The sequence below is a fragment of the Rhinatrema bivittatum genome, chromosome 11, assembly GCF_901001135.1.
Source record: "Rhinatrema bivittatum chromosome 11, aRhiBiv1.1, whole genome shotgun sequence".
NCBI lineage: Eukaryota > Metazoa > Chordata > Amphibia > Gymnophiona > Rhinatrematidae > Rhinatrema > Rhinatrema bivittatum.
Window position 1 is genome coordinate 64,287,248 of NC_042625.1, and position 26,919 is coordinate 64,314,166.

Consider the following 26,919-nt stretch of genomic DNA (forward strand, 5'->3'; position numbering starts at 1 on the left):
GGGTTGAGGGAAGGTGATGATAATGATGCTAGGGAGAAGGGGAGAAAGAAGGGAAGAGAAGATGATGGGGAGAGGGAAGGCAAAGTGATGATATGAGGGGGTGGGTGGAAAGGAAAGGGAGGAGGAGGATTCCAGGGGTGCAGAAGGGAGGGGAACATGATGATGCCAGAGAGTGGTGGAGAAGGAAGGGAAGAGAAGGTGATAGTACCAGGGGCGAGGGAGGGAAGGTGATGATGCATAGGGGAGAGGGAAGAGAAGAGCAGTTGATGATGGTGAAGGTGATAGTGTGCCACGATGAAGTGACCACTGTGCCAGGTGTGCCACAACACAAAAAAGGTTGGGAATTGCTGACCTAACTTTAGGAAGATTTTCAGCTGAAGCCTACATTTTTGGTTGAAATTCACTTACATTTAGGAAGCTAAAACTTAGGAGCCTAAATGTAGATTTACAGTTTATTTGCGTAGAAGTAGAAACCTAAGTTAAGTACCTAGGGCTGAAAGTCAGTGCTAAGAGCCTAACTTCGCTCTATAGCCACCTACTCTTTAGGTCCCTAAATATTTGCTTCTCATGAAACTAGGTACCTCCAGTTTAGGCATTTAGCTCTAATCAATTTTCAATGTGCCTAATAGTCGGACCTACAGTTTCTATCAACAGTGGCCATCTGCAAACACTTATGTACAGGAAACTGCCCGACAGATGCAGCTGCCTTCACAGTGCCAGCTTCCACCCTTCACATTAGACACAGCCAAGCCACACAATACCATCGTAGATGCTTTGACCCAAGAGACAGGGATGACCATCTCAAGCCCTGACTGAATTCAAATAAAAAAGGCTATAACCCCAAAATCATCATACAACTAAGAAACAGCATGAAAGACCTACAGCCACTACTCCTGGAGGATGAGTCACTGAAAGAAACGTTTGCTGTGCTGCCGGTACTGGCCTCCTGGCAATCACCTAATATGAAGCAAAACTTAGTGAAAAGCAAGCTTCTAACAGAAACCCAGAAAGAAGAGAGTGGCACAAATCTCTGCAATATACTACACTGCAAACTGTCAGCACATATCACAAGACCCCCACTTGGGAACGACATTACATAAGAACATAAGAATTGCCGTACTGGGTCAAACCGAGAGTTCATCAAGCCCGTTATCCTGTTTTCAACAGCAGCCAATCCAGGTCACAGGTATCTGACAGGATCCCAAACAATAAATAGATCATGCGCTGCTAAAGCCTAGGGATATGAGGTGACTTTCCTCAAGTCTATCAGGTTAATAACAGTTCATGGACTTCTTCAACTTGCCAAGCCTTTTTTAAACCTGGCTATGCTAGCTACCTTTACCACATCCTCCAGCAATGAATTCCAGAGCTTAATTGGGCATTGAGTGAAAAATAAGTTTCTTCAATATGTTTTAAATGTGCTATTTACTAACTTCATGGAGTGTTCCCTAGTTTTTGTATTTGAAAGAGTAAATAATTGATTGACATTTACCACTCATGATTTTATAGGATTCTTATCATTTCCCCCCTCAGCTGTCTCTTCTCCAATCTATATCGTTTTTGAAATGTGGCTACTAGAATTGCACACAGTACTATAGGTGCAGTCTCACCATAGAGCAGTACAGAAGTACTATGACATTCTCCATTTCTTTCCTAATAATTCCTAACATTGTTTGCTTTTTTTGTCAGCTGCTGCCCACCGTACCAAGGATTTCAAAGTATTATCCACAATGATGCCTACATCCTTTTCCTGGGTTCTAACGCCTAATATGGAACCTAACATCGTGTAACTACATGGGTTACTTTTCACCATGTGCATCACTTTGCACTCGCCCACATTAAATTTCATCTGCCATTTGGATGCCCAGTCTTCCAGTCTAGTTCTGTACTGTTTGTTTTGAATAATATCTTTCCCCTGCCATCTGCTTTCCTGCTTCCCCCCCCCCCCAATGGATTTTCATCCTGCCTCTACTTAAATTTTCTTTTCATTTTCAAAGGGCTGAGCCCTGTACATCTGAGGCCTCCTGTTGTCTTTCCCATTTTTTCCTCTGCTCCGACACACATTTAAAGCATCTATGAAAACCACTGGATCCCCCAAGGAATGGTATAAACATCCAATTCTAGCAGCTGACAGTATTTCAAGAGAGCCGAGTTCCAAGCTATGGGGATGGGGCCTGTGTTTCACAGTCTTACATGTTTATAGGAAGTAGGGGGTGGGGGTGTGGATTGTTAACAAGTAAAAATGAGTAATGGGTGCCCCCCTCAGAGCCAGATGTAAGGCCAAACTCCTTGCAGTGAAAGCAAGGATTGAGCAGGAGGAGTTCTCATCAATCTACCAAGTGAAAGCTCACAGACAGGCCAATACAGTACAGTGCGCTCCAACAGAGCACACTGTTAACCGGCATTTGGACGCGTGTTTTTGACTTGCTAGCTTTACCGTTGAAAATGAGCGTCCAACCCCCCCCGAGACTAATAGCGCCCGCAACATGCAAATGCATGTTGATGGGCCCTATTAGTCATTCCCATGCGATACAGTAAGTAAAATGTGCAGCCAAGCCGCACATTTTACTTTAAGAAATTAGCGCCTACCCAAAGGTAGGAGTTAATTTCTGCCAGCGCCGGGGAAGTGCACAGAAAAGCAGTAAAAACTGTGGGTTTTTACTGAAGGACTCTTGTGAGTCCTTCCCTGTTCCACCCCCTGCTGCCTCTAGAGCCAGTCTCAAGTCACTCAAGGTCAAAAAATTAAAATAAAAGTTGAATGGTGACAACTGCCCCCACCCCACCCACCTTAGCCTACCCCTTCATCCTCCTCCCTCCTCAGTCATACCCAGCAATCCCTGGTGGCTAATGAGGCCTAGAACGTGATGGGCGTATAAGTCGATAGGTGGCCAGCTGGCTCCATTTGTCTTCAGACAGCACATGACTTGGAGCCCCATTAGCCACCACAGCTTGCTAATATGACTAGAGAAGGGGTGGGCTAAGGTGGGGGTTTAATATTGAGGCCTGGGGGTTGGGGTTTTGGAGGCCCGGGGTGGGTGTCACATTTTTCAAAGGGGTAGGTTTGATAATGGGGGGAGTCTGTCACTAGGCACCTTATTTTCATGTTTTTAAATTTTAGTGCCTTGGGACCGTTTCTAGAGGCAGCAGGGTAGGGTGGGACAGAGGTTCTCACAAGACCCTCTGGGTTTTTTAAATCTTTTATTGGGGGGCCTTTGATGGGGCCACAGGGGCCCTTTAACATGATGGTGGCTCCAGCGACAGGGCTGCTATCAGGCATTATTCTTTCAGGCAGCAAAGCCATGGTATTTTTCCCAGCAGTTTTTTACCACTGGGAAAATAATTTCGAGGTTTATTAAACTGTGGGAAAATACCACAGCCTAGTAAATTACAATGAGAATGCTCTCACTGACTTATCTTTACTTTGCTGACATCACATTAGGTTTTACCTAAGACAGTTGTTTTGACAACAAGGCCTTGATTGACTCTATGCACAGCATATGTTGTGAAAGCAGAAGGGGCGAGTGCAGTGTGCAAAGCACATATGAAAACAGGAGGGATAGCGCAGTGTGCAAAGCACACATCTTGAAAGCAGGAGGGAGGGGTGCAGTGTGCAAAGCACACATCTTGAAAGCAGGAGGGAGGGGTGCAGTGTGCAAAGCACACATCTTGAAAGCAGGAGGGATGGGTTTAGTGTGTAAAGCAAATATCCTGAAAGCAGTAAGGTGGGTGTGGTGTGCAAAACACAGGTGAAAGGGGATGGTGTGCAAAGCACAAAGGGTGGGAGTGGCATGCACAGTGCATATCACCAAAGCAAGAGGGATGGGTGTGGGATAGAAGCAACAGATAGGTTATCATCATGAAAGTGGGCGGGCTGGGTGCAGCATTCCTGGGGTTTTACAGACGTATATGAGGGTCACGTAGCAGTCAGTATTTTCACAAAGGGATTTCTGGGTTAGGGATAGACCCAACAAGAGGCTGAATTAGCACAAGGCTGAAACTTGTGAGCAGTAGAGCCAGCCAATCAACAAGGCTTCAACCTTAGCTACTGTCCATTTGTTCATCTTTCATCAGTAGTCTTATTTAATTATGAATATATATGATGAATTATGAGTATATATGAAACATATAAATGCCTTCAGCACTTGAATATAATCTGCTTTGAAGGCAGAACATTTAAAAAAAATGTTTTATTTCTATCTATAGAAAATAGCAGCATGCATTTTGAGGAGCTGATCAGAGGCTCTGCCGGCTGTGCACTTCAGATCGGTTTGAGCATTCATAAAAACCTGCTAGATCTGCAGTCAGGACATCCAAAATAAACGCTTGCAAACCCACAAGCACATGCTGACTTGCAGAGAAGGGAAATGAAGGCTGTTTTTACCTTTTTATACCCACAGACTAGTCAAATGGAGCAACCACAATGACGAACTGACTGTAGGGTGTGTCCCTCGGAGGTCAGGGGATGAATCCTGGCCTAAAGCAAAAGGATTCTCTCCAGTGTTCATTGGGCAAATGAGAAACCTTATCATTAAACTGCTAGGGTCTAGCATGTTAGTCAAACCACTTAGAAATTGTATGTTCTAAAAATAAGAAGGGCTCTGGAAGCCACATTGCTGCTGGAGAAAATTGGATTCTCTACAACCTCAATATCTTTTATTATAAGGATTATTCAGAGATGATGTGTAAGTAAACTGGCCAAACTGGACAGGCCAACTCATCCTTGTGTGCCTTCGTGGACTGTTTTACTTTGTTAGTATGTTTCAAGACAAGCTATGTCCCTTCTGTAGCTGTGACCTTCAGATTGCATATGACTTTGGTCACATCTGGAGAAAGGGACCCGTATGACCTTAAAAGTTCATGTATGCCATTATCGTTAGATAATTCTTATGATAGTGCTTTGCATCTCTCCTCATATGGATGTTGTTCCATACCCCAATCATCTTTCTTTCTTTTCTCTGTACCTTCTCCAAGCATACGTGGAGGGCCATCAAGTCTAGTCTACTGATTGCTTAATAGCATCTTCTGCATGGTAATCCAGGTGTGAGCCCCTGATGGGGCACATAAAATGAAAGATTGTCTCTCCAATGCCTGTTTGTGAGCTAAGCACCAATCCCTATAGATTCAAAAATCAAAAGTGGTCGAGCAGATGTATAGTAGACCTGGTCCAGAGGCAAGGGCTCTGGACCAGGTCAAATTGGATGGAGAAAACCCCGTAACACACTTCTTTCTTCTCTGTGACCCCTCTATCTGCGCCCTTAGCTCTTCCATGATCTGACAGATGCCTCTCTTGAACCCATACCTTGGGATAAATGAGGGGTTCATATGAAAAGGTATCTTCAACAAACGAAACTTTTATTTCTGGGGTTTCCAGCAGTCAGAGATATTTAAAATTAATTGATTAAATCAGGATTCCCAGCATTGATATTGCAGCTACAGCAATAACAACAACAAAATGCTCTTCCTCAAGATCTCCACTGATATATCATGGTACAAAAGTGCCTTCCCTTTTTCCTCAGTTGAGATGAGATTTAGTACTCATATCTTCTCATCGGTTTCTTCACAGTCATAGTTCCATCGGTACCGTTTACTCGTTTCATGAGATTCCGTCAAGGCTGGTGTGATCCCTTACTTTTTGCAGGTTGCCATCGTATAACACCCAGTAGCCCAGTAATGGTTCGCTGGTCTTCCATGCGTGGCTTTTGCAGAGCAGACCAAGGAACTGTGGAGGTCTTCACTCCCCTTGCAATCTCATAGAGAATCTATAGCAATAAGAGCAATTCCCGCTCTGAACACCATCTTATATTGATCTCCAAGGAAACTCCCCATGGAAATATACCCAGTGTCCTTGATAACCTCTTCCATAACGACTCATCACTAAGATCCTTTGTTTTCAGTTTAAACCGATTTTCACCCATAAATTTTCGGATTTTTCCCAAAGGTGACAATCGATTTAAACCAACATTCACCCTAATTTTAGGCTGATTATAAAGCAGCTCCAGAGCAGCAGATGCAGCCTTTCAAGGCCTCCGGCCACTGCTGGGAGCCAGTGTGGGCCAAAGCGCATGCTGTGTTTCAAGTCCCACCCTCCACCAGTGAAAGCGCTGCCCCTTCCATCGCCACCCGTGCTGTGCTTCAAGTCCCACCCTCCACCAGTGAAAGCGCTGCCCCTTCCATCGCCACCCGTGCCGTGTTTCAAGTCTAACTCCTCACCCCCCTAGCAGCCAAAGTGCCTGCTTTCTGGTGCCGGGAATGCATTTCAGGCAGGCCCTGTCCACCAGAAGCGCTTCCCAGCAGGTTCCCTGGCCCTGCACAAAAGCAGAAGTGCAAGGTTGCAGAGCGCGGGAGAGAGAAGAAACCTGGAGCCACCACTGGGAAGGATGAATGCTGCTTTAGGAGGAGGGGGATTCTCAGTGAGGAAGGAGGAGAAACAGAATGGTATGCTAGGCAGGGGATGGAGGTAGAGATGGGGATGTTGCTGAACGGGTGGGTGGGAGAATCTGATAATGTTTTATTGTCTTGGCTTCTGTCCACCAAAATAACTCTGATATTTACCTGAAAAAATGAGTCATTTTAAAAAAAATGATTTTCTCCTGGTTTTGCTTGTATCATAATAAACCCTGATAAATTCCTGGGAAAAGTAAAAAACAATAAAAACCGAAAATGAAGGTCCTTACTCGTCAGCCATGCCATTTAAGCTTTACTTGTGTGTTATCGTCCCAGAATTTCTCCAAAGCAATTTCCAGTGACCCAGGGTCTAGTTTAGGAGAAGGTTGAAAATCACTGAGCCACTAAAGCTTGTTCTGCAGTGATAAAAACATTCCTTCCTGACCCCACATATGATGACCACTTTCCCTGGGGTGCAGCTACATTATCATACCCACCAATATCTTTTTTTTCTCTAAAAGCTTGAATTTTGGCAAAATGTTCCATAATTTTACCACTCTTTGAGTAAAACTCCCTTTCCTTTGTAAGTGATGAAATATATTCCCCTTTAATCATATAGGAATCCCCTTATTTTGGTTATAGTTGCTTTTTTCGTAAATAAATCATCTGTGAGATTCCTGTAGGGATTATTGATATATTTGTATAGTGCATTATCCTCTTTAATGTCTTTTTATCTAGCATAACCCCATGTGGATAATCTTTCAGCATATGGAAACCCCATTTCACCTTTATTAATTAATGGCTCCTCTCTGTACCTTTTCTATCATTTGAATATCCTTATTGAGACTGGGCGCGCGATGGTTAGGCAAACATTTTATACATGAGAAGGATGATGTTATGTTATACTTATAAACCACCTTCTTTGAGTAGAAGCTTGATCCAAAGTAGTTTAAAACAAGCAAAAAATATGAGTAAATATATTATAATAATGCAACAATAACATACAATGATAGATAAAACAAAATCTAGGTTACATAAATCAAATACATCAATAAAATACAATAATACATTAACAAATTAGTAACATAGCTCAGACCAACACCTAATTTTTTCCTTTTACCTTCATTTAACATAGGCAAGCATGCCCAGTTTTGGTTAATGCTACTTGGCTCACTTGATTAATGTTAGCAAGTGTTGATCCAAAGTGCATTGTATCTGCCTTTTCTTGTGCCCAAATGCATTATCCTTTGCAACTTATCATCTTTGCTTATATGAGTAATGATTCTTATTTTATTACCGGCTCTAGTTTGATTCTGAGGTTAGCGAGTTTAGGAGAGGGGTGCAGCACCTCCTCTGAGGCTATCTGGAATGGTAAGCTCCTAGGTGAATAAGGGGGAGAAGAGTAGAAAAAATAAGGTGGCATTTTTGAGTTGCACTTGAGAGAGTCAGTGGTGTTTAGTGTCCTCTCCAATTTGGGACCCAGCCTAGAATTTAGGGAGAGGCAGCAGTAAGTCCAAAAATACAAAAAAATGGGGATAGGTAGGGTTAGTTTAGGGGTCAGGGAGGAGAGGGGAAGAGGGAGGCAGGGTAGGGTTAGGGGTAAGGTAGTTCCTTCCCAGTCTGCTCCTTTATTGGAGCAGACTGGGAGAGAACTGGGGAAGCCCTACTCGCATTGCTGAGCATATTATTCAAAATTCTCCTCTCCCCGCACCTGGAGCAAGTCATCCGCCCGCACATGTGCACTTGGACATGAAAATCTGGCATGCATGTGCGCACGGGAAACGTATTTTATAACATGCGCGAGCCGACATGCACATGTTATAAAATCGGCGAGTCCATGCGTGTGCGCCAGGAACCATGTGCACATGGACGCACGTGCACGCCTTTTAAAATCGACCCCACGATACGTTACGGGCCACATGGCCAAAGGTGTATTTTTTCACAACCCTCAGTTTGGGACTCCCCATGCAGGACAGGTAATTCAGCCTAGTTATCGATAGAAAAAAGCAAGTTTGTTTACTGTAAACGGTATTTTCCATAGATAGCAGGATGAATTAGCCATGCATTCCCGCCTTCCTCCCTGGACAGTATCTCTGCATCCCCTGGATGTCTTTTTTGTTTGGATAAGAACTGAGGAAACTTCTGGAAGGCTCATTCGCATGGGAGCTACCGCACATGCCCAGTAGGGCAAAAAGCCTTAACCTTTGAGAGACAGCTTCCACCTAGTGTTGCCCTGATGACATCACCTCTGCAGCATGGCTAATTCATCCTGCTAACTGCTTTTCTTACCATTATTATCCTTTGCTCTGATATTAAACCATACTGGCTTGTTTTTGGACCACTTTGTGTCTTTTTGATTGGTAGTACGCATTTACTCTGGGCCTCTAATGTGGTGGTTTTTTTTTAATACATTTCATGTTCTCTGATGTATGAACTCAGTAGCATAGTATGCTCATGTTAAGAAAAAGGTCCTTTGAGTATAACATCTGTGCCCCTCTGCACTGCTGCAGCCACTCCGAGAACTTAGGCACAATAACATATGCTATTAGATTTATTTTGCTGGTTCTATAAAATACCTCACAACCTTCAAAGTATCCCAATCTCATGAGGCCAGAATGGAACAGAAGAACAATGTGGTTTAGGATTAAATTCAAATGGAAACTGAATCCCCTCCTAGCTGAGGAAAGGGCAATCGTTCTTAGAGGGCAGATTCAGAATTCATTGACTATTTTCTAGTGGGGAGTTGACCTTAAATGAATAGATTGGATTCCCCTCTCGGCTCAGAAGATAATCGAAGAGATAAAGTTATAAGACAGAGGATGTACCTTCCAGGCTTTTATGAATTTATTTATTTTGGGGGGGGGGGCGGAGAGAATTAGAAGATCTGCAGGGCTGACATTCCCAGGGAGAAACTGAGTTGCACCATGGGGTCAGTGTGCTCAGCAGACCTCCTGGGAGCCTGGGGAAGGCATGTCACTGAGCTGCAGAATGAGTTCATTAGGGTTGAAGGGAACGGGAGCTGAGAGACGTCCCTGCAGGGTGGGCTTTACTTCCACATGAACACTCTTAAATAAAGAACCCAAGCCCCAGGAGACGGTCTGCTCCTATCCCATTTCCTCTGGGAATTCTTCATCTCTGTCTCCTTATCGCCCTTCCTATCTACCTCCATCTTTTTCTTCCTTCCTCTCTTTCCCTATACTTTCCTCTTCCTTCTTTTCTTGACCCTGCTTTCTACCTTGTTGCTTTCTGTCTTTTATTGTCTCTCTCTTCCGCCTTTTCTGTTCTTCCTTTTCTTCCACCTTCCGCGCTTTCTGTCTCCCTGTTTCATCTGTGCAGTCTCCCTTTTTTTCCCTTTCACTATCTCCCTTCACTCCCGCACTGCTGGGGAAGAGATGGGAAAGCCAATACAGCCCAAGCACTGAAAAAAAAGGGATTTTGGAGCAGCATCTGGCTGGGGCCCATATCCTCGGTCACTGACCTGGTCCCTCTTTCACTTCTTTTCCTCCTCCTTCTCCCCAGTTCAAGAACAGACTGGAAGCCTCGGAGGAACTGTTTAGCCTGAAATGTTTTTCTTTTGCTTGAAATAGCAGTGGTGACTCGTGGCAGGGCTGGTTTCCTCCAGATGGTCGCAGATGGGAGTTTTTCACAAGGACAAACTCTTCTGTACAGCTCTAAAGCCATCCACACTCCAGTGTGCCCCTTTCAGCACTTCATCATGCCCTTTCCTTCTGTGCAGCATTGGGCATTCTTCATCTCCTTCCCATGCCCATCTACTTTAGATTTTCTTTCATTTCCTTTTCCTTTATGGGAAAAGTCCATTCACCATTATTAAGGTGGAGTTGCAAAAATCCACTTCTTGTCCTGGGATAAGCAGCATGGAATCTACCCACCCCTTGGGATCCTGCCAGGTACTTATGGCCTGGATTGGCCACTGTTGGAGACAGGATGCTGGGCTTGATGGACCCTCAGTCTGACCCAGTATGGCAAGATCTTATGTTCTCAGTATGCCTCCAATGAGGTTGTTTTTTTTTTAGGTTCCTCATTCTCCTCTCTGCCCCTGCTTTTCCCCTCCCCCTCCCCCTCCCACTGTCTCTCGTTCTCCTTCTTCCTGCACAATAATAATAAAGTGACTTGCCCAAGGTTCACGAGTTGCAGAAGTGGGATTTGAATCCTGGTTTCCATGGCACCCAGCCCACTGAAACAGCCAATGTCACTCTTTGTCTAGCAGCTGCTTTGCCCTTTTTTTTTTCTTCCAGATGTTCTTGCAGTATCCATAGTTAAAACCTCTGATTTTATGAGAAATATTTTTTTTTCTATCTTGTCTATTGATTTTTCTTTCCAATCTTTATTTATTGAAAATGACTTCTTGCCCACACCCTCCGAAATTCAGGACGGGGGGGGGGGGGGGTGCATGAAAACATACATAAAAGTTCAGCGATGCATAGACCTAGACTGACAGTGACAAATCACTGCTAAGTGCTACGGCTCTGAAAACATGAGGACGACCATGGTGATGATGTGGGCGCTATTGGGCAGAGTGCGGGTGGGGAGGCGGCCGCTTTAAATAGGAATGCTTTCTTGTATTTGGGATTAAGTATCACTTTCAAAAGCGATATGTTGTGTGTCTCTCAGACTTCCTGCCGGGACAGTGCAAGCTGGCAGTTGTGAAGAAAGGGAAGAACAGAATCTCCCGATCACGGCTGTTTTCCATTTCTTGATCGTTTCAAGAATCAGATTAGCATGTGAGCGTTACAGAAATGATCCAGGGTATTGGAAAATAACAAAGTGCACTTTGTAAGATTGTATACAGTGAATTGTTTCTGGATTTGTAAATGTTTTTCTTAACACTTTTCTTATTATTATACTGAATAAAGGAGTTAAACATCTCTTTCAAGAAACCATTGCTTTTCTGCTGAATGGATTCAACCAGTCCCACCCGAGCATTTTTCTACCTTCATATTTTAACTTGAAGGCATTTACTTTTAGGTTTTCCTGAAGAAGAAGAAGAGTGTAATAATCAAGTTTTTACATTGGCAAATCCATGTTAAATGAAGGTTTCTTTTGGGTCCCTTCTTTCCTCTTCTCTGCTAGTATCTGCTTTTACCTGCCCTCCACCCACTCCTTCTGTATCTCGACTTTCTCTTTTCTCCTCTCTCCCCTCCACATAATAAGCGATGCACCAGAGAGGTGCACCAGCGGAATTTAAGCCCTGCTCTTCTCTGACCACTAGGGCTCTCCTTCTCTGTCTGCATTACTCTTTTTTTTTTTTTTTTTGCCATGTTCTTGCAATATCCTCTATTGAAATTCCTTTGATTTTATGAAGAATGTTTTATTTGTATATTGTCTATTGATTTTTTTTTTACAATTTGGGATTAAGCATCAGTTTCAAAAGTGATATGCTATGTGTCTAGCAAGTCACAACTCTGGTTAAATAAATACTTTATCACGCTTCTGTACTGTACACTAGAATCCCAGAGCCAGAAAAAGGCGCAAAACCTGATTTATAAATTTTTTTCCACATAAACACAAACTGAAAGACACTTCTTCGGTTTTTCAGGCCTGTGTTGTAGTGAAAAGTTCAGCCAATCAAGCAGTGGGACTAGTCAAAGCCTTCTTTTCTAATTACATATTTGTGGATAGCTGTTTATTAATGCCCACTTAAAAGAATTGTTGTTTGCACTCTTTCTATGTTCCTGGGAAGTAGCACTCTCTTCTCATTTGTGACTAATAGTGACCCATTTTCTGGTTCTTTCCGCCAGTTTCCCTGCTCAGGAGCCTCCAGCTGTTGGCACATGTGTTGTGGAGCTCTGCCTGTTGTCTTTGGGGTGACAGTGCAGCCTGGAAGGAATTAGTACATGGGGTGGTGAAATCTGGGATACCCCGGTCCAAATCCCACCTCCAGGCTCATCACATTTCAAGGAGCTTCTGTGCCAGGAAATCCATCGGCTGTGAGATGGAGGAGTCCTGGAAGCCCTTGGAGAGGCTCTGCTCGGGCCAGGGAGCAGTGTCATTCTCTTTGTACAGTGCTGTGCATGCTTACAGTGCTCTGTAAAGAATAAATACCCTTATTGTTACAAATCTTTGGGAGGGGTCTGAGACACAATGAGCTGAATGCCAGATGTGTCTGGTAATCTAAAACAAGAACTGTGTTGTGCTGTATATTATAGGAGGTGTGAACAGAGAGGAAAAGATACGATGTTTTCTGGTGTGAGAAGGGGGTCAAGGCACAAGGCCAGCCTTGCGGGATCTACATCATGAGGCGTATGCTGAGTTCAAAGGGCAGTGACTAGAGAGGTCTCTTCTACCCAAAGGCAGCCTTAAGTCCTTACTCGTGTCAGTGCTGGGGAAGCCTAAACGCAAGCAGCTGGCTCTTGTCTACAAAGACCCAACACAGGGGAGGGCAGGAAGATGACAGAGGTTTCTCATTATCAGGCTGTGCGGAGCAGAACAAGAGTGTAGATTTCACCAGAGGACAAAGTGGAGGGGAGGTCGGGGGAGAGAGAGAGAGAGTGCAAGCCAGAGAAGGGGAGGGTACAGGATCCTGTTCCCGGGAAAAGTCACTGATAGCTAGAGTGCGTCTGCACGACTTGTCGCGAGGGTCTCTTCAGGGGTCTCCTCCTGGCTCTCTTGCAGCAGAGAATACCCCCCCCCCCCCCCATCCTGCTCTGTCCCTGATCAGTGTGACATTTCAGGACTCCTGCTCAGCTCATTTTCATATGCAAGGCAGTGCCGCCGTTGCAGTCAGCGAAGTGGTCGGAAGGACGATCACCTTCCTGTGAGGCTTACCGAGGGAGACTGGAGCTGGAATAAACCGAATGGAAGAGAGCCAGATCTTTAAGTTGTCTTTAAATAAACCCTTGACTGCTTTAGGGCCTCCCTGCATGGTAGCAATTAAACCCCAAGAGCACTGCTGCAGAGATTGCACGGGTAGTCCCTTCCAAAGAGTGAGCTTTAACCCCCCCCCCCAGCGGGTAAGATTAAAATCCAAGGAGCGAGATGTTTCAGGTGCTGTGCGCAGGGAATAAATCTGGAAAGAGCTGGGTGTAGCACTGCTTTGCAAATGAAAAGAACAACATAAAATGATATTTAGCTTGCTTTCTTTTATTTAAATTGTAATTCTTTAATCCCACATGAAATAAAGGATTGTCATTTGCTACAATGGACCTTAGCGAATGGCAAATTAACATTTGCGACAGAGATGCTGGTGGCACCTAATAGACTAACCCATTTATTGAGAGACAAGTTTTTGAAGACTAGAGTCCACTTTGAAAATTGCCCCCGATATCAGAAGTTCCAAAGTGTCTGTACTGGGACAAGGAGCACGTGTGCCGGGCCCAGGTCTTCCGTTAGGTGAAGTAGGCATAATGTGAAGAGGGGGGGGAGCAAACATCTCCACCGAAAGAGAATGGATGCAGGGTCAGATGTGGGTAAAGTGCATTTGCATGTGTAAAACCCAGTTTTAAGTGCGTAAATGCTTTTGAAAATCAGGCCCATAATGTCACAGGCTTCCATTTTACAGGGCAGGTTCATTTCGGGATTATGTTTTTCTGGGATTTCAGTTTGGCGAGCAGTGGGTGCTCAAAAGGGGCTCCAGATTACTGCCAGCCCCATCTTCCTACTGCTGGTATGTGCAGTAGCACAGCATTTTCAGCTGAATCTTTTCATCCAAAGACCACAGTTCTTGGCAGCAGCAGGAAATCAGCACCAGCAGCAGCTCCCAGCTCCCTGCATTTTTGGTTAGAAAAAATAAAAGCACTGTTGGTAACCCTACCTTGATTCCCTGCCTCTTTCCCTCCTCCCTTTGCTCCACTCCCATTATGAATACATCCTCCCAGACCCCTCCTCCCTCCCCCCACCCCTTTGCCCCCTTCTCTACATTAATCCCCTTATTTTACTCTGGGCCTCTAAAAAGTCTTGCCTCCTTCCCCTTATCTCCCAGGTTTGCTCTCGTCTTATGTGATCCAGATTGACCACTGTCAGATTGCTGGACTCGATGGACCGTTGGCATTACTCAGCACAGCACTTCTGATGTTCCTTTATCCTTATGCCTCTCTTCCCAATCCTGTAGAATGGAAGCCATGGCTTCCATTCTTGTCTTTGACAGTAACAACCACCTGTGCCAGGGGGCCAGTGCTGAAGGAGGAGAGAGTTCTGTCTGCTTTGATCAACTTTGGGAACCGCAGTTAAAGGGGGCAGAAAAGGGGCTAGCAGTGAAGAGGCTTCACTTGGCAGCTGGGTCCTTTCTTGAAGAGAACATGGGTCAGACCGAGGGTCCATCAAGGCTAGCATCCTGTTCCCTAGTGGCCAATCCAGGTTACAAGTACCTAAATATTAAATAGATCCCAGGCTACTAACACCGGTAATAGCAGTGGCTATTCCCAGAGGGGTAGATTTTAAAAATTTGCGCGATCGCGTACTTTTGTTCGCGCACCAGGCGCGAAAAAAAGTATGCGCCGTCACCCGACCCGGGGGCAGGTCCGGAGGCGTTGACCACGCCCCCGGGCCGGCGCCATGCCCCAGGCCCGCCCCCGAAACACCGTGGCCCGCCCCCGAAATGCCACGTCGTTTCAGGAACGCCCCCGACACGCCCCCTCCCCGCCCCTTTTAGAAAGCCTCGGGACTTACGCGCGTCCCAGGGCTCTGCGCGTGCCGGCGGCCTATGCAAAATAGGCGCGCCGGCGCGCAGGGCTTTTAAAATCCACCCCTAAGTCAACTTGATTAGTAGCAGTTTATGGACAACCCCTCCAGGAACTTATCCAAACCTTTTTTTAAACCCAGCTACACTAACTGTACTAACCACATCCTCCGGCAACAAATTCCAGAACTTAATTGTGTATTGCGTGAAAAAGGATTTTCTCTGATTTGTTTTAAATGTGCTACTTACTAACTTTATGCACTATCCCTTATCTTTACTGAAAGAGTAAATAACAGATTCACATTTACCCATTCTAGTCCTCTCATGATTTTAAAGATCATATCCCCCCTCAGCTGTCTCTTCTTCAAGCTGAACACCCTAACCTCTTTATACTTTCCTGATATGGGAGCCATTCCATGCCCTTTATCATTTTGGTTACCCTTCACTGTATCTTTTTTAGTGCAACCTTTTTGAATTCTCTTTTTGGAGGCTATGGCCACCTGTAGGTCCTGCAGTGTGAGAGGCTTGAGATGAGACCAGTTGTGAGACACCTTCCAGTGGCATGAGATTCACACATATAGGGGCCGATTTTAAAAGTTACGCGCGCGGGGTACATTTGTGTGCACCACCCGGCACACACAAATGTACACCCGATTTTATAACATGCATGCGCTGCCGCGCGCATGTTATAAAATCCGGGGTCAGCGCGCGCAAGGGGGTGCACACTTGTGCAGCTTGTGCGCGCCGAGCCCTAGGGGAGGCCCGATGACTTTCCCCATTCCCTCCAAGGCCGCTCCGAAATCGGAGCGGCCTTGGAGGGAACTTTTTTTGGTCCTCCCCACCTTTCCCTCCCTTTCCCTATCTAACCCCCCCCCCCGCCCTACCTAAATCTCCCCCCCCCCTACCTTATTTCGTTGAGTTACGCCTGCTTCTGGATAACCTGCAGCATGTACCAGGAGATGAAGGTTTTGCTGAATCCTTCCAGAGGAAACAGGGACATTACTTTTATTATCACCCAATCAGTTGGCTAAACTCATTAGCCAAGGTCCTACAGAGAATCAGTGGCAAAGCAGAGATAGAATCCCAGGAGTCCTAACTCCCAATCAGGGAGAAATTAGGCAGAGCAGGGGTAGCACTTTCTGAGAAAGCCAGTGATGGTGATAATCAGTGATAGAACTGGTGCGGGGTCAGTAAGCCGCCATATGTTCATAGATCCCATGGAAACCTTGCCCCCCCCCCCCCCCCTCCTGTGCAGACTTCCAGTTACAAAGGAAACCCGTGCAGGGGTGGGAGGAAAGGCATGGCTGTGACAGGGCTTGGAAGCATGTGCCAGCTCGCAGGCCTTGCGTTGACCCCATTACTGACCACTACCACTGCCAGTTTCTGGCTCTAGCAACAGCCCCTGCTTTTGGATAGTTGAAATGGAGAAAGTGGGATGAAGGCTTGCCAGGTGGGGAAGAGCAGACTTTTTGTTAACTCTCCTAATGCCGCTCCTCTCTCTGTTTAGCATTCAGATTAGGGAACAGATTCGGACCAGGAGCACTGAATTTTTTTCTTTTACCAGCTCTATAAAAGAGAACGGTGGAATGGACAAGCTGCTCGCCTGTGAATTATGGAGGGCTTCTGCGTGATTTTTAAGGGTAGTGTGAGGTTTCTAGCAGGACTGGTGAATTCTCAGTCTGATCAAGCAGCTGTGTCTCTTGCTTTCTGGAAAATGTAATAAAACTAATTGAACACATTATGGATGGGGCTGCAGTTAATGAATTAAATGGGCAAGGGGCCACGACATCTTCCTGTGACTCTCGTAGGCCAAGCCAATAGTGATGTACCATTTCATAGCATCTAGCTATTGGCTTTGCCTGTGAGGCTGATGCAGTAGCAGAGTGGACACAGGAAGTGTCCTGGCAGGAACCACCTGACATTCTGTCAGATCTTGATTCACTAGAGCTTTAGGAATCCTCTCTATTTATTTTTGTTTTCAGCTGACCTAGTGGAACTGCTTTAATTTCCTGATCTCCAATGTAAATTAGATGTTAGTGTGAGAGGGAGGCGCCATTGCTTTAACATCATAGGAAAGGTTACTGTTGATGTTGGGAAGTCACTGTTCCTGTTTGGGAAGATGAGACCTGGCCAGAAAGGCATTCATTTTCCACATTCTCCTCCCTTAAGGATTCCTGATTCCAGTGCATTTTAATGATAGGAGACTACAGCTCCCTTTCTCCAAATCTCCCTCTTGACCGCACATCTGAAGAAAGACAGTTCTGAAAGATCATGGATGACATCTTTTTTTTATTGCTTTTGTTTTCTCCAGGACCAAGTGGCTACTAGAAGTGCTATTGAGGGCATGTAGATGTTTATATTTTTCTTTAATGTACAGAGGTACTCGTGTTCATTTCTCAGTTGACAGAGCCCCACCTCCATAGAGTAACTAAGAAGTCTGGATCAACCCTGTGGTTGATGATGAGCCCTCTGCACAGTACTCATGGAATGAGAGAGCCTGGTCCTTTTCCTTGACACCCCGAGCTTAGACTTGCAAACCAGGAGAGTAAAGGAGGAGAAGGTACAGAAATCACTGAGGATCTTCTTCCAAATGTTTTGCAGATACCGTGACCACCAGCCATGCTGAAGTCCAAGATGCTGTACGTCCAAGCACTCAAGGGCGGAGGCTGCCTCACCGATCTGGAGCCTTTTCAGGTAGGTTTTCGGGTAGTTTATGCCCTCGGAAAAGGCAGGAGCTTATTCCACCGAGATTGGTGTACAACACACCCCTCCCTCTTTAAGCAAGAGCAGACTAGGATTTGAAATTATATATAATAAAGAGAGAAGGAATATGAATGTCAATATACCATTTACACAGTGGTTGGCTGCTACCCCAAGGTTCTCTTCTCACCAAGCAGAATAAATAATTGCCTGTTGGCCATCAAATGTGTTTTCGAGGAGGGAGGAGGAAGATGATTTTTGTAACACTTGGGAGGTGATGGGCACCAGTCGTATGTTGGTAAGATCGTTGAATTCTGAGTGAGGAGAAACCCTTAAAATGCTTTCCAGCCTCTGTTGGACGTGGAGGAAAGAGTCTTTCCTTTTATTATGTCTTTTGTTTAATTTTAGATGGGGAGAGGGTTTCATTTTTTTTGTATTAATGTTTGCTAAATTTTGTTAGCGCACGCTAAAACAAAAAAACTCAACTAACTTTTTTTTTCCTGTTGATTTGTTTTGGAAAATGATGCGAAAAGAAAGAACCAATGTCATTGATGTCTTCATGCCTTTTCAAAATGAAAGCACCTCCTTGCCTTGCTGCCGACTGCACATTTTGAAAAGGTTGGGTTAGATTTTACCTGTGTAATGTCAGTTGCTGCCAGAACCACTGAATGGAAAATTTACCCGTGCATGCCAGCTGCACATGTGGATTTCGCTCTGCCTGTAATTTTTGCTGCATTCCTAGTGGCACATTTATTTAGGTATTGTTGTACCCACATAACTTCTGGCGGATTTTCAAAAAGAAAGCAGGCAGGTAGTCTCCCTCGTTAAAGTTATATGGTTGCAGCTTTACCCGTGAATCTCGCCACTAAGCGGATTACTGAAAACTAACCTGTGTGTTATCCGGTGCCTAACAGCATTTGAACAGTAAGAATACTGTTTTCCTCATTTTGTGTGACCTGTGGAAGCCTGTGCTGCCAGGTCCATCCACTCCAGAGGAGGCTGCATGTCCTTTCTGAAAGATTAGAACTGTAAAGTATTTTGGGATCTTGCTTGGATGAAGAATGCCTTATAAATGCAAACCTGGAAGCAGGAAGTTTAAGCTCATTCCAAGTCAGTGCTGTATTAAAAGCACATGAAAAGGGGCCATGTCCCAGGATATTCTGGGTTCCCTCGTGGGAAGCAGTCGTGGGATGGTGGCCAAGGCCGGTGCTTCCATTAGGCAAACTAGGCGCTTGCCTAGAGCGCCAAAGTTTTGGGGGTGACAAAATCCTGCCAACATGAGGCCCAGAGAGCTGCTGTGACAGAACTAATGCTGCAAAAAAAGGAAGCACTGTTCTGGAGCCACTGCTACCAGTAGGAGGGAATGCTGTGCTAGAGATAAGTTGGGGGAGGTTGGATGCATGACCCCAGGTTTGCCAAGGGTGCCAAATACTCTTGCACTGGCCCTGAAGGGGGGCTTTGGCTTAAAAATGTGGGTTTGCCACATCTGAAACTTTGATTTTCCTTTGGCTGTGATTTACAGCTAGCTGGCAGGGGAAAACTGATGGTGCACAGGGTGAATTTTATGTCTCACTAAGCTTAGGAAGTGCACAGCACTTCAGTGCTGCGGGAAGACGAGGAAGGGACAAAGAGAAGAAGCAAATCAGACAGAAGGAGAAGTGTGGCCCATCTGCTCATGTCGTCCTTTTTTGTATCTCTGTTCTGTGATCGTGGATCACAGATACAGAATATGATGGCAGATAAAGGCCAGCAGACCCATCTCATCCATCTGGTATTCTTTTCTATTGCAATACTCCAGGGCCCGTTTGCTTTCTGGCTTTCCCTTCATTTCTTCTCAACCAAGGGATCCTCTGTGTTTATTCCAGCTTTTCTTGAATTCTCTTAGTGCTTTTGACTTCATAAATCCCTGCATGCAAGTGCACCTTCTCCCATTTATCTTATTCTTCATCTCTTTACTTCCCTGCCCCCTCTCTTCCCTCTGTTCATTTTAGTAGTTGCCTTTTCATGTGACTCAGGAAAAGCAGGGCAGTGGCCAAAGCAGTGTGCTTTGAGATAGACAGAGGGGAACCACGATGACTGAAATTATGGAAGGAACCCTTGCGTTTCCTGTCTTGCTCCCTTTGCAGCCCTCTCCCCCAGTGACAAATGAGACTTCAGTTCCTAGTGCTGCTTCTTTCTCAGACACACACACAGACATACACACATAAATTCTTGCATATTTCTGAGGTTCCTGTTTGTGATTCATGTCCCTTATTTATGAATTCTAGTCACGGATGTTTAAAGTGCATCTCTTAGTTTATCTAAGTGGGCGGGTTGGTGGAAATAGCTATCCCAGGATCTTAGGTATTATTCCAGCTTGGCTTTATTGAGCAGGAAGCGTAGCATTGGTATGGAATCATAGAGGCTCTATGTGGCACACCCTGTTGGTAGGGAATCATAGAGGCTTTACATGGCACACCCTGTTGGTATGGAATCATAGAGGCTCTATGTGGCACACACACGGGCCGATACAGTAAACCGAGCGGGAGAGCGCCTGCTCTCCCGGCACGCTCACAGGTCACTCTCCTGTGTGAGCGATTCAGTAACTTAATTTATTTAAATTAGGGCCGCGGTAAAAAGAGGCGCTAGGGACACTAGTGCATCCCTAGCGCCTCTTTTTTGACGGAAGCGGTGGCTGTCAGCGAGTTTGACAGCCGACGCTCAATTTTGCCGGCGACTGTTCTCAAACCCGCTGACAGCCACGGGTTCGGAAACTGGACACCGGCAAAATTGAGCGTCCGGTTTTCAACCCGCGAGCCACGGGCCCATTTAAGATTTTTTTTTTATTATTTTTAACTTTTTTTTAACTTTTGGGGCCTCCGACTTAATATCGCCATGATATTAAGTCGGAGGATGCACAGAAAAGCAGTTTTTACTGCTTTTCTGTGCACTTCCCCGGCCCCGGCAGAAATTAACGCCTACCTTTGGTGGGCGCTAATTTCTTAAAGTAAAATGTGCGGCTTGGCTGCACATTTTACTTACTGTATCGCGCGGGAATGACTAATAGGGCCATCAACGTGCATTTGCATGTTGTGAGCGCTATTAGTCTCGGTGGGGGGGGGGGTTGGACACGCATTTTCGACGCGCTATTACCCCTTACTGAATAAGGGGTAAAGCTAGCGTGTTGAAAATGTGCGTCCAAATGCCGGTTAACAGTGCGCTCCGGCACAAGATAATTTGTTTAGATAACAGAATGTCTTTTAAAGAAAATCAAACAAGCCAGGAAGGTTTCTTGTTTATAGTAAAATAGCACTGCTTTTATTAACTAGATACAATGGAGCTGAAGGAAGTCAGCCACACAATTCACACAAATAGGAAGCATGTAAATATAACTACAGAGCAGTATGGAAGCCCTAGTAGCTCAAAACAGTTCAGGACCAGCAAACCTAATACATCCAGCACAGTGACATGAAATGCGTTTCCAACACTCTCCCAATCACATGAGTGTTGCTTGGATGGTAATCTTCTTTACTGAGTTCAGGTCCTTGCATGCAGGATTGATTCTTATTCTTGTGAAGTGATTTATTCAGTGGGTGTAGATACTGGCTTACAGTCACTCATGCCAAATTTGTTTAGGATTTCTTCAGTATAACTGTTTTGATTGCTTGTCGATACCTAAGATTCATCTTGACTCTCCTAAATCTTTTAGTTCAATCTTGGTCTCTAGAAAAGTCTTTACTCTTTGTAGAAACGTGTCACTTGTTGCTACTAACATTATCATCTGCATAAATAATTTATACAGGACATTCTTTTACATGTTAATGTATAAACTCACTGATCTGATTCTTAATGATGATGATGTAACTTGTGCACTTTTCCTTTGATAAATCCATAATCCAGAAATAAGTACTTGAATCAGCAATGGTGTGGTTCCTCCTTTCTGTTACTGGGATTCCCCTTATTTCCTCCTGAAATTTAGGGCCTTTATCTGCTAATCCAACTGGAATTTAGGGATTATCCTGACTCTGTACAACAGTTTAAAATGTCTTGTAAATGGTCCCTGAGTATTGCTGAGGTTCTGAGTGGATAGTTCCTTTCCTCTGCTCCTCTCCTTATTGTACCAGTTAGGCACTTCCTTGACTCCCCTGTGTATACTGTAGATGCTGTGAATCGGCGCCTCGTGGGCGCCACTTCTGCTCTCTCTTGTTTCCTCTGCTTCTTCTGGATACTTGATATGTATCTTTATCAGTTCTGCCTTCTTGGCATGGACTCTCTCGGGCTGAGAGAACCAAATGGGGAATAAACAAGAACCCACATAAAAAAACAAAACGAAGGGAAAAAGTTCCTTTCAACTAAAGATCCAAAATAAAGTCTTTTTAATCTCCACAAATCCATATCTCCCTGATTTGGGCCTAGGATCCCTCCAGGAAAAAGTCAACTGAAAAGAAACACCCCTCTCCCTTAAACGTTCGACTCAAATGCCCACAACTCCTCTAGGGTTCTCTTTTATTATATGGACACAGGAAACAACCAATTGCAGCGGCCATACATGAGGATGCAATGACATAGATGGCATGCATAGCTCTCTACAAGGCCACACCTACCTAGGAATCCCAAAGGGACCCTACAGTGATAACCTTTATTGAGTAGTATTTGGTCTAATGTCATGCACCATGCATGAGCTGATTGTTTTTAATCCATATATTGCCTTTGGACCTTGCAAATTCTTGTCATCTTGTCCTCTTCACCAGTCCCTGGAGGTTGCTTCATATAGACAACTTCTTGAAATTCTATTTGAAGGTAAGCTATTTTTACATCAAATTGTCACATAATTCCAGTATCTTTTTGCATCTTATTTAAAATTGGTTGCCTTACTTTTAAGGCTATGAGGTGGGGCACTCCTTATCTTGCCTCTGTGATTTCTCCCTATCTTCCTTCTCGTCAATAATGGTCTTCACAACAAGAACTTTTAGTGTTTTAGTGCTACCTTCTATTCGTAATATTCGTTTTGAAAGCTCTCATGTAATTTGATTTTCCTATCTCCTCACCTTTGGAATATACCTCTTAATATTCGTCTTGAGAAAGATTTTTTTTAATTTAAGAAGGCACTGTTGGAGCCAGATCTGCTCGCAGAACAGGCAGTGCCAATCCGACAGTAGTTCAAAAAGTTCACACCTCAGCCCATGACTGGCCAGAAAGGACCGTAGTAGTAGCCAGAGGACTATCCCTTTACACTATTCTATATCGCTGATTATAACCAACTGCTATTAATCATGCTTTATATCGCTCTACATCATCCTTAGAACTTAACTTTAACTTAAATATCCATTCCTGAATCTGTCCTTACTAGCCAAGTGACCGCTTCTTCTCAGGCTCCTTCCTTCCAAGGCTCACCGCATATACAGCTAAATACAGACATCAACACCCCATCCCTGTGCTCTGTCAATGCTCCTCAAGCACTGCTAGAGAGAAACTATTCCCACTTGAGAGCTCCCATTTATAGGATGATGGATTAAAGATGCTAAACTTGTTATGCTCCCAAAGCCAGAGCAAGCTGAGGAAAGGAATACAAAAGGGGCTGGGGGAGGAGGGAGTTTTCAGAAATCTGATGCCCATTAAGAACTCCCATGCGTCACAGTTCAATGGCGAGAAGAAGTGACTGATGTGCCACCTCCTCTGGGACAGATGTGCAAATGTTGAAAGACAACAGGAAATGGAGATGAAGACTATACACAGGGAAAGATGGAGAAGGAGGAGAGAGTGCTGGAGGAGTTTCACCAGTTTGAAAGACTACAAACATCAGGAGAGAATCTGCTGTTGAAAAGAAACTGGTGTTGATGCACTTCATACCTACATGGAAGAGAGAACCAAGAGACACGTATGAGACACACAGGGCTTGATTTACTAAAAAATCAGGAGGGTAATTTTCAATAGTGTGTGCATGATTTAACACATGCATGCATAAGTAAGTGTGCCTAAAGTTTATAAAATATCACTTAGCACTGTCTCGAAAGTAAACACACATTTTTTACTGCAGGGATCCATATAGTTCATACACTTGTTTTATAAAAGCATATGCATATATATTTTACCTGCAACATGTGCATGTAATAAACCTGTTTCTGCATGGCAGCAGGTATTTTTTTAAAGCTTGCTCTTGTATGCACATTATCTCGCTTATGAAATATTTATTTGTGCATTTACTTCCAAGCACCAGTTCATTGAGACCTCCACCAGTTCACCCACACCTTCCATCACTTGCTTCAAGAATCCCCCACCCACCCAAAAGCTTCAGACAAAAGAGAATCTGATGCAGCTTGATTGGCAGGTGAAAATGCTTGTGCACATTTTTGATAGTCCATACACATGCTGCATTTATAAAATACATGAATGTGTGCGGACTTCCAAACCCTGCCCTGGAGTATCCTTGGAACGCTCTCTTTGTGCACATTTTTCAATAAAGCAGCAACGGTCATGGAAAATTGGTTCTTACCTGCTAATTTTCCTTCCTGGACAGGTGGGTTTTGCATCACTACCAGCAGATGGGGGCAGAGAACAAAGCGCTGAGGCACTGCTACATATCCTTTGCTTCCTTCAACCAACGAGCAATCATACTCTTAGCCGCTTTGCAACCCTTCTTTGATCCACTGAATACACAAAAAGCTGGTCCGAACACCAAAATCCATTGGTCACCTTGAGATATCTGAGGAGAACCTGATGCATATCCAAAAGATGAAGCTCCTTCGCATGGGGAGAAATGGGCTTCAGGTGAGAAAATCCTGGCAGCTCCACCATCTGGCTAAGATGAAAAGACGACACTACCTTGGGCAAAAAAGAAGGAACTGCCCGCAACGAGACCCTCTCATCAGAAATTCGCAAAAAAAGGCTCTCTGCACGATAAGACTTGGAGCTCAGAAATCCATCTCACCGAGCAAGTCGCCACCAGGAACACCGCCTTCAGGGTAAGATCCTTCAAAGGAGACCTTTTCAAAGGTTCAAAGGAAGACCACACAGTACTCACAGGACCAAGTTAAGATTCCAGGATGGATAAAACCTATGGACTGGAGGACGCAAATGCTTCGCTCCTTTCAGAAAATGCACTATATCTGGATGAGATGCTAAGGATCTTCCCTGCAACCTCCCTCTGAAACAACCCAAGGCTGCCACCTGGACTTGGAGAGAATTCTAGGCCAAACACTTTGACAAGCCCTCCTGCAAAAAGGCCAAGGCCTGGGAAACATTCGCTTGCAAAGAATCAGTGTCATGGACTCCACACCAGGACTGAAACACTCTCCAGACTCTGATATATGTCAAAGAACTGGAGGATCTTCTAGCCTGAAGAAGAGTAATAATCACTGGCTCGGAATATCCTTTCAAGTGGAAATGTCACCTCTCAAAAAGCAAGCCGCTAAACAGAAACTTACCCAAATGGGCCCATCTACTGCTAGCTGAACCAGATCTGCAAACCACGGACGGCATGGCCACTCCGTTGCTACCAGGATCACTCGCCCATGATGCTGCTCGATGTGACACACAACAACTGACCTATGAGCGACCATGGAGGAAAGACATATAGCAGAAGCCTCTCTAGCCATGGCTGAACTAGGATGTTGATCCCTGCAGAGCAAAACTCCCTTCAGTGCTGTAAAACGTGGTCGCCTTGGCATTCTTCCTCATTGCCATGAGATCAAACTGGGGTTCACCTCACCTGTGCTGAATGAGTGAAAGGCTTCCACTGACAGCTCCCATTCTCCTGGGTCCAGCTGTTGTCTGCTGGGATAATCTGCCTGCACATTGTCCACCCCTGCCACGTGAGAGGCTGCAAGTGCTGCTAGATGAAGTTTCGCCCAGGCAAAGAGTTCGTAAACTTCCTGAGCCAGCAAGCGGCTCTTCGTTCCGCCCTGTCGATTGATATAGGCCACCATCGTTGTATTGTCTGAGAACACATGTACCGCCCATTCCTGAATCAGAGGAAGAAAGAACAACAGCACTCTCCGGACTGCCCTTGTTTCCAGATGGTTAATTGACCAGGATGCTTCCATCAGAGACCACTGTCCTTGGGCTTGTAGATCCTTGACATATCGCTCCTCAACTGCTCAGACTGGCATCTGTGGTTACTACCACCCACTCTGAAACCTCCAAATTCACTCTCTTCTCTAAATTGGACCGCAACAGCTACCATGAGAGACTGGACCTGGATTCCTCCTGGAGCAGCAACAGCAGCTGAAACTCCTCTGTCATCCAATTCCAACGGGACAGAACAAGTGCCTTCTGACGTGGACGCATGTGCGCAAACACCCATGGCACCAAATCCAGCATGGAAGCCATGGCCACTAGCACCTGAAGATAATCCCAGACCTTGGGGACTGACAGGTCCCTCAGTTGAACCACTTGCGACTGCAACTTGAGCACCCTTTTTGGGGTAAGAAACTTTGCCTAACCAGGTGTCAAATCATGCTCCCAGATAATCCAAGGACTGGGACAGTTCCAGATGGCTCTTCGCCCAGTTTATCACCCAGCCCAGGGACTCCAGGCGCTCCGTCACTTGCCAAATGGAAAGAGACACTCCACTTCCAACCGCCCGAATGAGCCAATTGTCCAGGTACGGATGCACCAGTATCCCTTCTCTTCTGAGGGCCTCCGCCACTAGTACCATCACCTTTGTGAATGTTCTTGGAGCAGTAGCTAGCCCGAAGATAAGAGCTCGAAACTGAAAATGCTCCCCTAGCACCATGAAGCGTAGAAACTTCAGATGGTCTGCTCTGATGGGAATGTGGAGGTATGCCTCTGTAAGATCCAAGGAGGCCAGAAACTCCCCTTTGTGCACCACCGCAATTACCATTCATAATGTTTCCATCCAAAAACATGGCACCAGCAATGCCACATTGACCCTTTGCAGATCCAGAATGGGCCACAACGAGCCCTGTTTCTTGGGAACCACGAAGTACACCTAATACATTCTCTGACTGTGTTCCTCTTGTGGCACCGGGAGGATGGTTTCCAATCGCTGCAGCAGAGTGTCACGCATTGCCACCCATTTGCCGGGTGTAGCACAATGGGACACCATGAGGGGGTCGAGAAAATTCTGAAGCATAGACTTCCCTTATTACTTCCAACACCCACTGGTCCGAAGAGATTCTGGTCCACTCCTCGTAAAACCGGAATAATCTTCCTCCAACCGCCACCAGAGAGGAGTGGACCAGCCTGCCTTCATTGGACAG

At 45.2% G+C, this 26,919-nt stretch overlaps 1 protein-coding gene across 4 annotated transcripts in view; it reads left to right on the forward strand.

The window, feature by feature from the left end:
• Nucleotides 1-26,919, forward strand: part of LOC115073549 (EMI domain-containing protein 1-like) — a 231,785-nt gene that overhangs the window by 130,162 nt on the left and 74,704 nt on the right. For all 4 annotated transcript variants that reach the window (XM_029572076.1, XM_029572077.1, XM_029572074.1 and 1 more), the window contains exon 4: nucleotides 17,621-17,713. In XM_029572076.1, coding sequence (XP_029427936.1) covers nucleotides 17,621-17,713 — 93 coding nt within the window. The remainder of the gene's footprint in view (nucleotides 1-17,620; nucleotides 17,714-26,919) is intronic.